The sequence below is a fragment of the Zingiber officinale genome, chromosome 5B (genome assembly GCF_018446385.1).
Source record: "Zingiber officinale cultivar Zhangliang chromosome 5B, Zo_v1.1, whole genome shotgun sequence".
Lineage (NCBI taxonomy): Eukaryota > Viridiplantae > Streptophyta > Magnoliopsida > Zingiberales > Zingiberaceae > Zingiber > Zingiber officinale.
The window spans coordinates 107707009-107720202 of record NC_055995.1 but is presented as its reverse complement, the minus strand read 5'-3'; the positions used below and the strand labels follow the sequence as shown (position 1 = coordinate 107720202).

The window sequence follows — 13194 nt, the reverse complement described above, 5'->3', positions numbered from 1 at the left end:
TTAGTTGAGAGAAATTCCATATTATGTCTCCTAATGTTCTCAACCATTGTGCTCCAAGTACAACATCGCATCCATCCAGGGGTAGAAAAAAAAGATCTGTGATTAATTCATAATTTGGTAAGATAATTTTAATACCTTCGCATTTTCCTGGACTTGTAAGTGATCTTCCATCCGCCACCTTAACATCAAATGTAGATGCTCGCTCTATTTTTTGTTTAAGCCTTCTTGCTAAGGTTGAGTCTAGAAAATTGTTGGTGCTTCCTGAATTTTTAATGAATCCTTTTACCTTCATTGTTTGCTGAGTTTGTAGTCCTTCTAAGGCATGTACTGATATTGCCATAGAGTCATCTTGTACTTCGTTGATATTATCTTGTGTTTCACCTTCATAGAAATCATCTTCTTCCTCGGAGTTCTCTATTGGTTCAATCATCAGTATCCTCTTTTGCTTGCATTGATGACCACGGTGCCACTTTTCATCGCAATGCCAACATAATCCCTTTGCCATCCTTTCCTTGATCTCTTCTTTTGTCAATCTACGAGGTGTTGAATAATGTGATGGGTTTTCACGAATTACCTTGTTATTTCTTCTTCCTTCCTCATTGATCTTCTCTTCTTGTAGTCGTGCAAAGGATAAGGCAGCCTTCATGGTGCGGGGTTGATTCATTTTTACTTCTCGTCGTATATCAAGGCGAAGTCCTTCAATAAAAGTGCCCAGTAGTTGCTTTTCTGACCAATCACGAGTTCGATTAGAGAGTCGCTCGAATCGCCCTTGGTACTCTAGTACGGTTGAAGTCTGTCGAATTTTGGCCAATTCTCCATCAACATTCTCATAACCGGAGGGACCAAATCGATTAATGAGTTCTTCCTTGAATTCCTCCCATTTTGGAGGCCCATGGCATGCTTCAAGCCAGTCATACCATTGGATGGCATCGCCTTCAAGATTTATAGATGCTAGTTCTACCTTTGCATTGTCCGACGTGCCGTGGAAGCGAAAATATTTTTCAGCCCTTGAAATCCATCCAATCGGATCGTTGTTCTCCCAGCGAGGAAATTCCACCTTCATACGTAGATGGTTGTGCTCTCGATCTTCATTTGAGTTTGCTCCTTGGTCATAATGTTGTCGAGATTGTTGATTTATTCCCTTTTTGATTAGTATGCTTGAGCTGGAATCTGCTTCTAAACGATCCTTCAATTCTTGCACTATTGTGACCAACGATGCCATAGTTTTTTCGAGTTTATCCATCCTTGTCTCGTGCTTAGCTTCAAATTCCAAGGCCCATTTGGCGTTAGGATGAGATCCTCCGGTCGCCATGACAGAGTGAATTTTCTTTTCTTGAAGTCGGGTTAAGACCATGCGCTTGTTGAAGTTGCTGCGAGATACTATAGGACGAAGATGAAATGAACTTGCTCTGATACCAAGTTGATAGGAACCCAGGGGCCTATCACGTGAAAAAATCGAAAGAGAAAGGGAAAAGGGGGATAGGGTGATCGCTTCGAGGGGATCGACCTCCAATAATCAAACGAAATTGATTAATTAAAAGGGAAATTGCTTATCCTCCAAAGTTACATAACGTCTCTTTAAATAGAGACCTAAATTACCTTTTCAAAAAGAAAAGGTCTAAAAGAAAAATAAAATAAAACTACCTTTTCAAAAGAAAAGGTGTAAAAGAAAAATAAAATAAAAATACATTTTCATGAGAAAATGTCAAATTAAAACTTATCTAAAATAAAAAAGAAAAAGTCTAAAACTTATTTTAAAAAGGAAATAAAATTAATAGATTTATTTGAAAAGATCCATTAAAGGATCTTATCATTACAAGGGAGATACAACCAAAGATGAAGAAAGAAGCAAAGTACAACTCAATACATGGAGATAGAGAGAAGTGATGCTTATTTTTGAAGCATAACATCCTTGGAAGCACTCCCTTGCTCCAGAGATGGACGGAAGTTGGAAGATCTAGGGTTCCCCCAAGGGAGAGAACTCTTCTCCAAGGAATGGGGATGAACCCTCAAGCCAAAGATGAGTCAAAGAGTGGGGTTCTTAACCTTTTTATACCTCCTCTAAACTGTCCAGGAAAACTAGAATTACAGGGCCCGGTAAACTGAGTTTTTCACCCATTAAATCGGGTTTTCTCATAATTCACCCTGAATCAAAGTTGTAGCCCGTGAAATTATCTACAATTTGATATTTGGATCGAGCCTTGGCTCAAACTGAGCCGAAAGTTATGGTGATTCAAAGTTTGGTTTGCAGTTTGGTCGGAGGTCCTGATGAAGTCACGGTTTAGAGGCACGACCGTGCCTTTTAGCATGGGTAGACTCTGCTATCTCTCTGTTGGACCTGAAGCAAAGTTGTAGATCTTGAAGTTAGCTACATTTTGGTATAACTCCAACCAAGCGCAAAGTTATGACTATTTTACGATTGGTCTGCAAACTGCCCAGAATTCAGCATGACTCTGTTTTGATGTGACACAACTTTGGCTTCTTTGCCACACGGACGTGGCATGCATAGTCTCGACCGGAGAGGCACGACCGTGTGGATTCACACGGACATGCTCTTCTTGTTCTCTAAAATTCCACACGGCCGTGTGGATTCACACGGTCGTGGTCTGCTTTTGCTCTGGAAAGTCCACACGACCGTGTGCATTCACACGACCGTGGTCTTCTTCTCTTCTGGAGCGTGGCACGCCCGTGTGAACTCACACTACCGAAGCTTGATTTGCCACGGGAAATACCACATGGCCTAAGCTTGATCTTCTCTATGTTCGCTCCAATGTGCATTTTTGTTTTATTTTCGCTCCAAACAGTGTCCTGTCAATCAAAACAAGTAAAGAACATATCTCCGAACAGAATATAATGGAAGTACGACATTATAATGAAATAGGGTACAATAAACATAGATTATGCTAATGAAATACAAATAGATGTGCATTAAAGTATGTATAAAAGTGTATATAATTTACTCACATCAGTGTTCTTTTCGAAGGCAATCAATTATGTATCTCAAATGGTAGTTTGCATGTCAAAATTATAAAAGAATTGTATGTGAAGGGCAAGTGGGAAGGGATAGGACTTTACAACTCATGGCAACATCTTATTTTTGGCCCTCTATGCGAAAAGAAGTTAAGTGGTATGTGGAGTGCTGTTATATTTCTAAGTATCTAAGGGAAAGCGCCAATGCAAGAGTGGACATGCTTTTACCAATTCCTACTAAACCGTGGAGTGACATAAGTATGGATTGTCCTTGGATTGCTTCGTACACAGAAGGGAAATGATTCAATCTATGTGGTGGTGGATTGTTTTTCGAAAATGACTCCTTTTATCCCATGCAAAAAATCTACTGATGCAATTAATGTAGCACATTTTTTTTTTGAAATTTGTTATCTTCATAGTTTGCCTAAGTCTATTGTCTAAGATCAGGACACATGTTTCCTTAACCATTTCTAGTTGAGTTTGTGGAAGATGGTGAATACAAGTCTTAACTTCAACAGTGCTTATCACCTAGACAGCTGGCTGAACCGAGGTCATTAATCATGCATTGGGTGATCTTTTACAAAACTTAATAGGAGACATATTAAATCTTGGGATATGAAGTTATGCCATGTTGAGTTCGCCCACACTCATGTTGTTAATCGAAGTTCCAGGTGGGTTTAGTCCATTTCAAGTGGTTTATTCAACTTAGCCACGAGGCCCTCTCGATTTACTTCCACTACCCAACAAGACTCGTATTCATGGGAAGGTCGAGGATTTTGTCACTATATTACAACAAGTTCATTCATAGCGGATCCCACCTAGTGGGATAACGCTTGGATGTTATATTACAACAAGTTTATTCTCAAGTGCATGATAACTTGTTACAATCATCTACTAAGTATAAAACCATAGAGGACTAAAAATATCATGTGGAGTTCAACATCGGATATTGTGTGGGCTATCTTATAATTTGAAGCTCCCAAGTCATATTCGAAGTCACGACATCTTTAATGTTAAACATTTGGTTCCTTATGTTATTGATTCATCATCCAATGAGGATGCAACTAGGCATCAAGGGTGAATTCTTTCCACCTTGGGAGGAATGATGCAGTGTAGGTGTTTTTTTTGCACGTTGGAATCATCCCAAGCCACATAAGGCAAAATTACCCAAATTGGTGGATTTTCAACAAATTCTTTCAGTCATACCTTAAATTTGTGTTTTTTCATTTTTTAATAGTTTTTTATTTAACAATAAATCAGCCTAGAAAAATCGAAATTCAATTACGATTTGATTTTTTCTTATTCCTTAGGTATGATATTATATTTTTCCCTTAAATATGCACTTTCAATTTTGGGAATATTTTCTCTATTTGAATATTGTAGCCCGTTTTATAAATACGGGCTTGTATTATGTGTGAATCAACTAGTAAATTCTATTTTTCCTATTGTGTTGACATTTTTCTTGCTATTTTGTGTGAATCAACATATTAATCTTTATTTTATTCACTTCCACTACATCAACGAGTTTTCTAATTGCCTCTTAGGCAATGGTGCAATGGATCTAAAGTTCAAATCTTAGCTGTGGCGCATTGTAAGATATTTTCCCTCTAGTGAGAAGCTGGCCTAAGAATGTGGCCGTCTGGATGGGTCATCATGAGCGCTTTCCGATTTATCCTGGTGACTGGTGGAAAACTATCATGGGGTTGGGCCGGTCACTCCAGGATTAGTCAGTTCAAAGAGTTAGATATTGATGTCAACTAAAAAAATAGGAAAAAAAAGTCTTTTGGTTTATTATCTAATGGAACTTCACATTATTATTCCTAATGGCGAATCATGGTGTTTATGTTAATAGGGACACTAACCACTTTGACTGTGATAAAAGCTACTTTCAACCACCAAGAAACCTATCCAGGAAACCCTATAAAGTTCTCTAAAACCCCCCAAAAGACAAGTAGGAAACTCAAAGGTTAACCTTTTCCAAGATTGTGACTTTATTCATGACTAATTTTGCTTCAGTTTTCTCAATACCATCTCATTGGAATACTTATCTTCAATGCATGATCAACTGGACCACTCAGATAGATTAATAATTATACTTATTCTGACATTCTCTCTTCTATTCAACACAAAGTTTCACCTAAATACAATAAACAATATCTCAATATAGCTATTATCTTATATTAATTTTGATAAAAAAACTCCATAATTAATAAATAATGGAATACATGGATTATAGTGGTTTTATCCTTGTAATGTAATAACACCATGTTTCACAATGTGTTAGAATCTTTAGTGAGCATCTTATGAATTGAATATTTGTCAATGAACTTTTATAGTGATTCAATGTCCAACTTGGATAAAACCAATGAGTTATTCCAAAACTTCATACATTTATGTGCACAAGAATGGTATAAGCTTTATATCTAAGAATAGCAGAAAATTTGAAATTTGTCTACATGATCGCAAGCATGTTACACTAACTGAACTAACAAATTTCATACATTCCACAAGATCATTATATTGAGTACCCAACAACCTTTAGTCATTGATCAGTTATTATTAATTCAATGTTGACATAATGGATACATTACTTTGTGATGTGATCCCTTATAGCAAGATACTTTTTGTCAATAGACTTTCACTCCTATCATCCTTACATTTTACAACTTGGTTGCCATGAGGGTCTTGCAATAGAATTAATAACCCTTAGTTTATAACAAAAGTCCTGAACCATAATGCTTATTATTAGCCTCAAACTCAATTTCTCTTATGGATGTAGCAACTTTAGATTGTTTGTTGTGCCTTTGTGACACAATACCTCTAACAGAAAGAAACACGTATGAAGCTAGATAATTGTGTCCAGACATCCTTCAGATTTTGAGTTTGAATACATGATCATCTCAAGATAATCAATATGCTTATGAATAAGCATACAATGCTTGGTTCATTGCATCTAGTGCAAGACATTAGTAGCTCTCTAATGATAAATCCCAGGATTATGTTGATATTTGCATAGCATTCTCCCACATAAAATATCAAGCCTTGTGTATATATTAAGCTTCAACTGTGGGTACACAGGAACATTTTTCATCTGTGTTTTTCAAAACATTGTGAAAACTGATTTTGATTGAACTTATTTTGTGTTCTGAATTTTTTCAAAACTATTACAATAAAAACCTATTGAGATAGTTCTAACGATCATTTTAGATCTACTATGTGAATCTCTATGTCAATAGCATAAGAGGCCTCTTCAGACAAATCTTTCATTTTAAAGTTTGATTTATTTAATATAGCACACCAAAGTTGTTAATTGCAACTAAGATATCATCAACATATACACTGACACGTTGATCCATAATATTCTCAAAATAATCTAAAGAGAATAATATTCTGAAATTTTTTATATATCTGCCTGTATGGTTGCTTTGGTTCACATAGAGATTTCTTTAACTTGTACACTAATTGACTTTAGCACAATAGTCTTCAGATATATCAGTATATCCTTCTTCCTCAAGATTTCTGGTTCAAGAATGACATTTTCATATTCATTTAATGTAACTTAAATTAAAAAATAAGCTATCAAGTCATGCTCATCCTTAATGAATCCTTTTATTTAGTGTTTTGGTTTTTCAGCTAATTGTTTTAATCTCTTTTGGTAACTCAACAAGATTTTAGACGTAATCCTAGAATTTTGGACATTGATTCCATTTCCTTATTAATGATAGGGTACCAAAATATAAAATCTATTCCACTCTTAGCTTGTGAAAATAACTGAAGATCATCCATTAGGTATTAGGTTGGGCCTCTATTTCCTTAAAGATGTTCTTAATGTCAATCTCACTATTTCTTCTCCTTAAAAAGAAGCTTTTACGCTACAAACTTGTTTCTCATTTCACATATTGATTGATTATAATGGATAAAGATCAACTCCACATTATCTGTTAAGCCTTGATCCCTAATTTCCTTGATTGAATCCTTTATATAATAGTTCCAATAAGTTGAAGAACTTGAAAAAATATGACATTCCTAGCTTCAATAACTTTAGATGTATGTGAGAGATAATAAAATCAATATTATTTGGTGTTTAAGGCGAACACTTGAGTTTTAGAGTGTAGCTTACATTGATGTGGTTTATAAACTGACTACAGGTTGACAAACACAAACATATAAACGATTTAAACTTGGATTTCATCCTTCCCATATCTCAAACAGTGCTTTAGGAACATACAGTCATAAGTAACTCTAGAGGGACATAAATCCCATATCTCAAACAATATTTTAGGTTTAGGATATACACACCACTCATTAGTAACTCACTTGGAAGAGACATAGACAGGTTGGAGTTACTTATCATATTGCTCACTATAATTATAAGACTCTAATTCCTTGTCTCAACAATTGTATTTTGTTGAGGTGTGCTAGTCTGTATTTGTCTAATAATGCACTCCTCTTCAAGTATGTATTGTTGGTAATAGCTACCTTCTCTATATCTTACAGTTATAAGTATAGCTTGTTTTCAATTTGTGCCTTCTTCCCAATAAGATTTAAAAGCATTCTCATAAAGTAAATAGAGACACATATATCTTCTACTGTCTTCTTCAATTAAGGAGATAAAATATTTTGATCAATTAATATAGTGAGTAAATAATCCATATATCAGTGCATATGATCTCTAGAATTTCAAAACTCTTTTTTGGCACAATTAGAGAACTTATTTGTCTGCTTATGTTTAATGAAATATCAGAAAGTACTACTAAATCAATAAAGTCACAGTTAAGAGATTGTAAGTCCCCAACATTTACTAATCTCTTAATCTTTTCAATAGAGATATGACCTAATCTTTAATACAACAAAGGATTGCTCATTTAATAACATAATATCAACATCACATTCATAAAGAATAGAAAAGTTATGCTCAAATTTTGTGTCCTACCTAGTTTAAATAAGTTATCTATCAAAGTTCCTATACCAACAATCTTTTGATTTTACCAAGGTTTAGACAGACTTTTCACAATGAAAAACATAACCATTCCTTATTAGTCTAGAAATAAAGACTAAGCTTCTAGAAAAATTATAAAACGAAGTAAGTATTTCGAGTTGTAAAATACTGCTAGTATTCAAAAGGATCTTACAATTCCAACCACTTCAATACTATAGTGCATTTAGAAAATTTATAGAATAAATTTTTCCTAATTTTGATTTAGCACCATTTAGAAAGTCTTGGCGCAATGATAAAGTTGTTGCCGTATGACTTAGAAATTACGGGTTGGAGTCTTGGAAATAGTCTCTTGCAAGACAAGGTAAGACTGCGACCTTTCTCCGGGATCTCGCATTGGCGGGAGTTTCGTGCACCGGGCTACCCTTAGAAAGCCTTACTTGGTATTCACAATATAAATTGATGAACTAGAATCCAACTAGTAAGTATTATCATGAGCATTAACAAAGAAATTCATGGCGCACTAGAGATATTTATGTACTTTTCTTGTCAAACCACACTTTAAACCTATGGCAGTCCTTCATATTGACAAAAGAAATAATGGGCCTTATTGCTATTAGATTTCATTGACACTTTTCCATTAATCTTTTGGACAACTTTTCTATTGATTTTATAATTTTTTTAAGTACTAGGTTCCTTTCAATTTCCTCCTCTTACCTCTTATAGCTCAGTTTCCCCTTGCCTTGTGCACACAAAATTAGAAGTTTCAATCATTTTTTTTTTCATATATGTATGTTATAGGAGACCATAAAGGACCATATCCCACGAGAAGAGAAATCAAAATGAAATGGACAAGAAAAGGTTTAAATATCTTAACTTCTAAGGACTTAAGTTGAGCAACAATATCCTTCTTCCATTATGTGCTTACATGAGAGTTATCAAATCTTGCATTTCAAAGCTTATCAATAGTGTTTGCCTATGCATTTTAATAAACAAATTGTTCTTTAATGGTCTTCATAAGATCATTTGATAACTCCGGCCATGGTGAGGATACAGGAGGGTTGCGTTACGCTGCCAACTAATATAAAATATAGGTAAATATTATATATGAATCCATCAAATTATTATGCTAATATTAGGTTGTTCCCTGAAAGGAACACTACTATAGGGTTTTGAGTGCAACATCTCAACAAGGACTGCTATATCTCCGTAAGAACTTGGGTATAATATTAAATATGTAAGAAATCTCACATCCTAAGTTGGATAAAAACAAACATTATAGGAATACTAATAGTCTTTTATTTGGAACATGGAATGTATGAACTATCACTAGTTGTACTAGATACGATGATTAAGAGAAGAATTAATATTTTATATTTATAAAAGGCAAAATGAGTAAGGCAGAAGACAAAGATGATAGAGAACTTAGATTTTAAGTTATTGTATAAGAAAAGAGTAGAATTAAGAAATGGAGAAGTTATAGATAATTCCTAAATGACTAAGTAGTAAGAGTAGTTAGGAAGAGAGATAGTATTATAACTCTTAAGATAGTCGTAGTAAAATAAATTATAAATGTAATTAATATATATACACCTAAACAAAATTAGATGAAGATACTAAAAATAGGTTTTCAGAAGACTTAGATGAGGTAGTATAAAAAATTTAGACAAACAAGATGATTTTAATAGGATTAAATCTAAATGGGTATATAGACGTAATAAATGAGGAATATAGTAGGGTGCACAGAGGTCATAGTTTTGGAACAAGAAATGAAGAATGAAAAGCTATTTTAGATTTTGCGATAGCATATGAATTTATAATAGTTAATAGTTTTTTAAGAAGAGAGAACACTTGGATGCATGGAGTTAATAGTTAATTGTGTTAAAATTGAGCACTCATCAAATTTTGTCTGTTGGTCGGTAAAAAACTAAAATGGAACCACTTTAGCATTATGCCAACTCAATAAAGTGCATATTGAGATGCCTACATGGAGTTTTAAAGGGTTTTGGGTATTTAAGTTGTAAAGGGGCAAACAAAGCTATTAATCCATGTAAACATCGTTGCACTTTGATGCATAATGCCTGTGGCTACCATGAATTTTTTTTATTGGCACACTTTAATAGGTGATATATTATAACATGATTTATCAACATTGTGCTCGATTTAGCAAGATGAAAGGATGTGTTAGATTTCAGAAAAAGATGGTTGTGCTTTATTTACATATTATTCCTATACATTAACTTGCAAAAAGCAACCATTTCCCATAGGGATGTGTGACTACCAAAGCATCAGTTTTTCTTTCAGTTATTATTCATATTTATTGTTATCTAAGTGAACTTTCTTTAGATGACATCTCTTAAATATATCAATCAACAGTTCAACACTTTATCTTGTTGTATAGTAAATAATAGTCATATATGCATGTATTAATCCTATCATGTAGTGTATTTTGATTTAACAAGAAAAAAAATTTAAGATCACGCCCAATAAAATGCAAGTAAAGGAAATCTATACATGGAATATTAACCTAACTTTATGAAAAAATTTAGATTGGTGTCTAAATATCTAAAAGTCATGCTCTGAACATCATTGATAAAAGCATGCTCTAAACCAATTGTTTGAACTAAATCTTGGAAATCTTAACATTATTCGAGGTGATACATCATAAAGACCATAAAACTAAATATTGGTTTCGCGAGAACAAAAGCAATCAAATGCAACAGAAATAAATCATACCTTCAACCATGGTTGTCCCACAACTCCTCTCACCTTAGTATAAGAGTTGTCTAGCTTATTGTCTAATGAACCTTAATGCCATGATAGCGAAGGAGAGCCATGACATGCATATAGACTGGATTAGGGAACTTTTGTCGCATTAATCATGATAGAAGTCATAATTCTTTCAATCATCAAGAAAACACATCATGGGAACCTAAAAGCTTTTATGGAAATCCTAAAGGACATCTAGGGATCTCAAAGATTAGCATTTCTCATAATTTAGACTTGTTCATGACAAATCTCATATCATTTTCTCAATATCCTTTGTGGAATGTGTCTCAATGCATATCCTGGCAAGTGGATCACTTGGAAAGATGAACAATTGTAATTATTCTACTGAGTGAACTAAAGATAAGTAAAGGATAGCATTAGAAAATTATGTTGGGTCATTTTTATAAGAAATTCCATTTTTCTTCTTTCAAAGTACCTGATAGTTCTTATTCGCATATTGCATTGTAGCAATTTTTTGTCTCTAGCTTTAACTCGTATATGGTTTCTTTCTTCCAGATCTATTTCAGTAGAAATAACTTTCATTTTTCTTTTTGCAGCCTTAATTTCACAGCCAGAGTCTGTGTATAGATTGAAGCGGAACCCTCGATACCGCAATAGTGGGATGTTCATGAGACTTTCAGATTTTTTAGAATTTGCATTAGACAAAAATCTATTTGGAGTCTTGATCAGTATTGAGGTGCCCATCAATGAATGATATGCATTTATTTTTTTCTCATTTTTTTTAGTATGACATACATTTTTATATTATATATATTCATATTAAATATAAATATATAATTACAAGAAATGAACTATATTAGATTTGTATTGGTTTCTTGCATGTCTTGTAGTTGACAGAACAAATGTGAATTTTCCCACTGGTATTTACGATAAAAAAAAAACTTCACAACTGCTGGATGCATCAAATATAATAGCAAACTTTTCAGTATGCTATTGGGTCCAAAATGTTTTTTCTATAATTCTTTATTAATTGTTTGAGGTTGAATTAAACAAGCAAATATTAATTTCTTCATCTAGTAATCTTTCGCAAAACTTGATCTATATAACTACTCTGTATTGCACCATGCTTACCGAGAATTAGTTTCTTTCTTTGGGTGCAGCATGCAAAATTTATGGCTGAGAGATTAAGATTTGACGTGGTAGAGTCTGTAATATCTGCCCTCAACTATGCTGGCTACGACAATACTTCTTTACAAGTTATGATTCAATCACCCAACAGCTCTGTTTTGGAGATGTTCAAGCAGCTAACACAATACAAGCTGGTTTACAAAATAGACTATACCATCCGTGATGCAGATCCTTCTTCAGTGTCAGATATTAAGACATTCGCACATGCTGTGGCTCTCAGTCAGGATTCCATTTATCCCGAGTTAAATCTCTATATCACAGGGGAAACTGGTCTGATCCCAAAGTTCCATGCTGCAGGTCTTGATGTGTATGTTTATCTCTTTCAGAATGAGTTTCTATCTCAACCATGGGACTTCTTATCAGATGCAACTGTCATGATCAATACATATTCTGTTGGAGCTGGAGTAGATGGGATCATTACAGACTTCCCAGGGACCGGCAGACGTTACAAAAGTATGATCGTCACTTCAACAATTCAATTCCTTTTTCTTTGCCTTGTGGGCGTAAGTTTTATTTGAAGCTAAACTTGGATGGTGATGTCCCTATACTCTGCAGGAAACACTTGCCGGAATCTGAGTGAAACACCAAACTATATGCTCCCCATTCAAGGTGGTCTACTAGTGTCGCTAATGTATCCAGGTGTGATGCCTCCGGCTATGGCTCCAATGCCAGTGTTGAGTAATTCCAATGTGACAGAACCTCCGTTGCCTACACCAACAACTGTGGCACCTTCTCAACATGGAGGCATGGCGCCGTCACTACAACCAAGTGGCTGCCAATGTGTTGCTTTGGCTTATATTCAACTGGTATTCATCTGTGGATTCTACCTTCTCTTGTGAGTGGATTACCAAACATTTGAAATGGAGATATATATGGACATTCGCCATTAATGACCAGCTACATTCTCTTAGGAGTCAGAAGTGTGTACATTCTATCTATCGATACAAATATTTTTCTGAGCCCTGGGTCCGTCTGGTCTGTCAAATAATATCTAATTACTTGATGTTTTATGTTTGTAAAAGTAAGTTGTCTTTTGTACAATGGTACTAAAGTGGTGCATTGAGAAGCTGATTAGCATGAAGTTATTTCTGCAATTTGCTCACTTGAAGGTCAAGAGTGTGGTCAATAAGTTGCGAGTGAAGATTCAATAATTACAATATGAAAGCGTCAAATATTATTGGATTATCTAATAAGTATATATGACCCAAATGTGTCTGCTCTAATCAGATATTCTTGAGGTTGGATGGGTTCAATCAGTTTGCTATGGTGCTGTCCTTGTGATTGGGCAAATAACTCTATATTCAGGGGATCAAGAAGTCGATAAAAGTTCCATAGATCACGACAGGAGACTAGTGAAATTGCAAACACCC

The 13194-nt window shown here is 34.5% G+C and overlaps 1 protein-coding gene across 1 annotated transcript in view; it reads left to right on the top strand.

The window, feature by feature from the left end:
- Positions 1–12926, top strand: part of LOC121985296 (glycerophosphodiester phosphodiesterase GDPDL4-like) — a 78410-nt gene extending 65484 nt beyond the window's left edge. Inside the window, exons 7-9 of the mRNA XM_042538659.1 lie at positions 11233–11372; positions 11797–12277; positions 12380–12926. Coding sequence (XP_042394593.1) covers positions 11233–11372; positions 11797–12277; positions 12380–12663 — 905 coding nt within the window. The 3' untranslated portion in view covers positions 12664–12926. The remainder of the gene's footprint in view (positions 1–11232; positions 11373–11796; positions 12278–12379) is intronic.
- Positions 12927–13194: the final 268 nt, after the last annotated feature.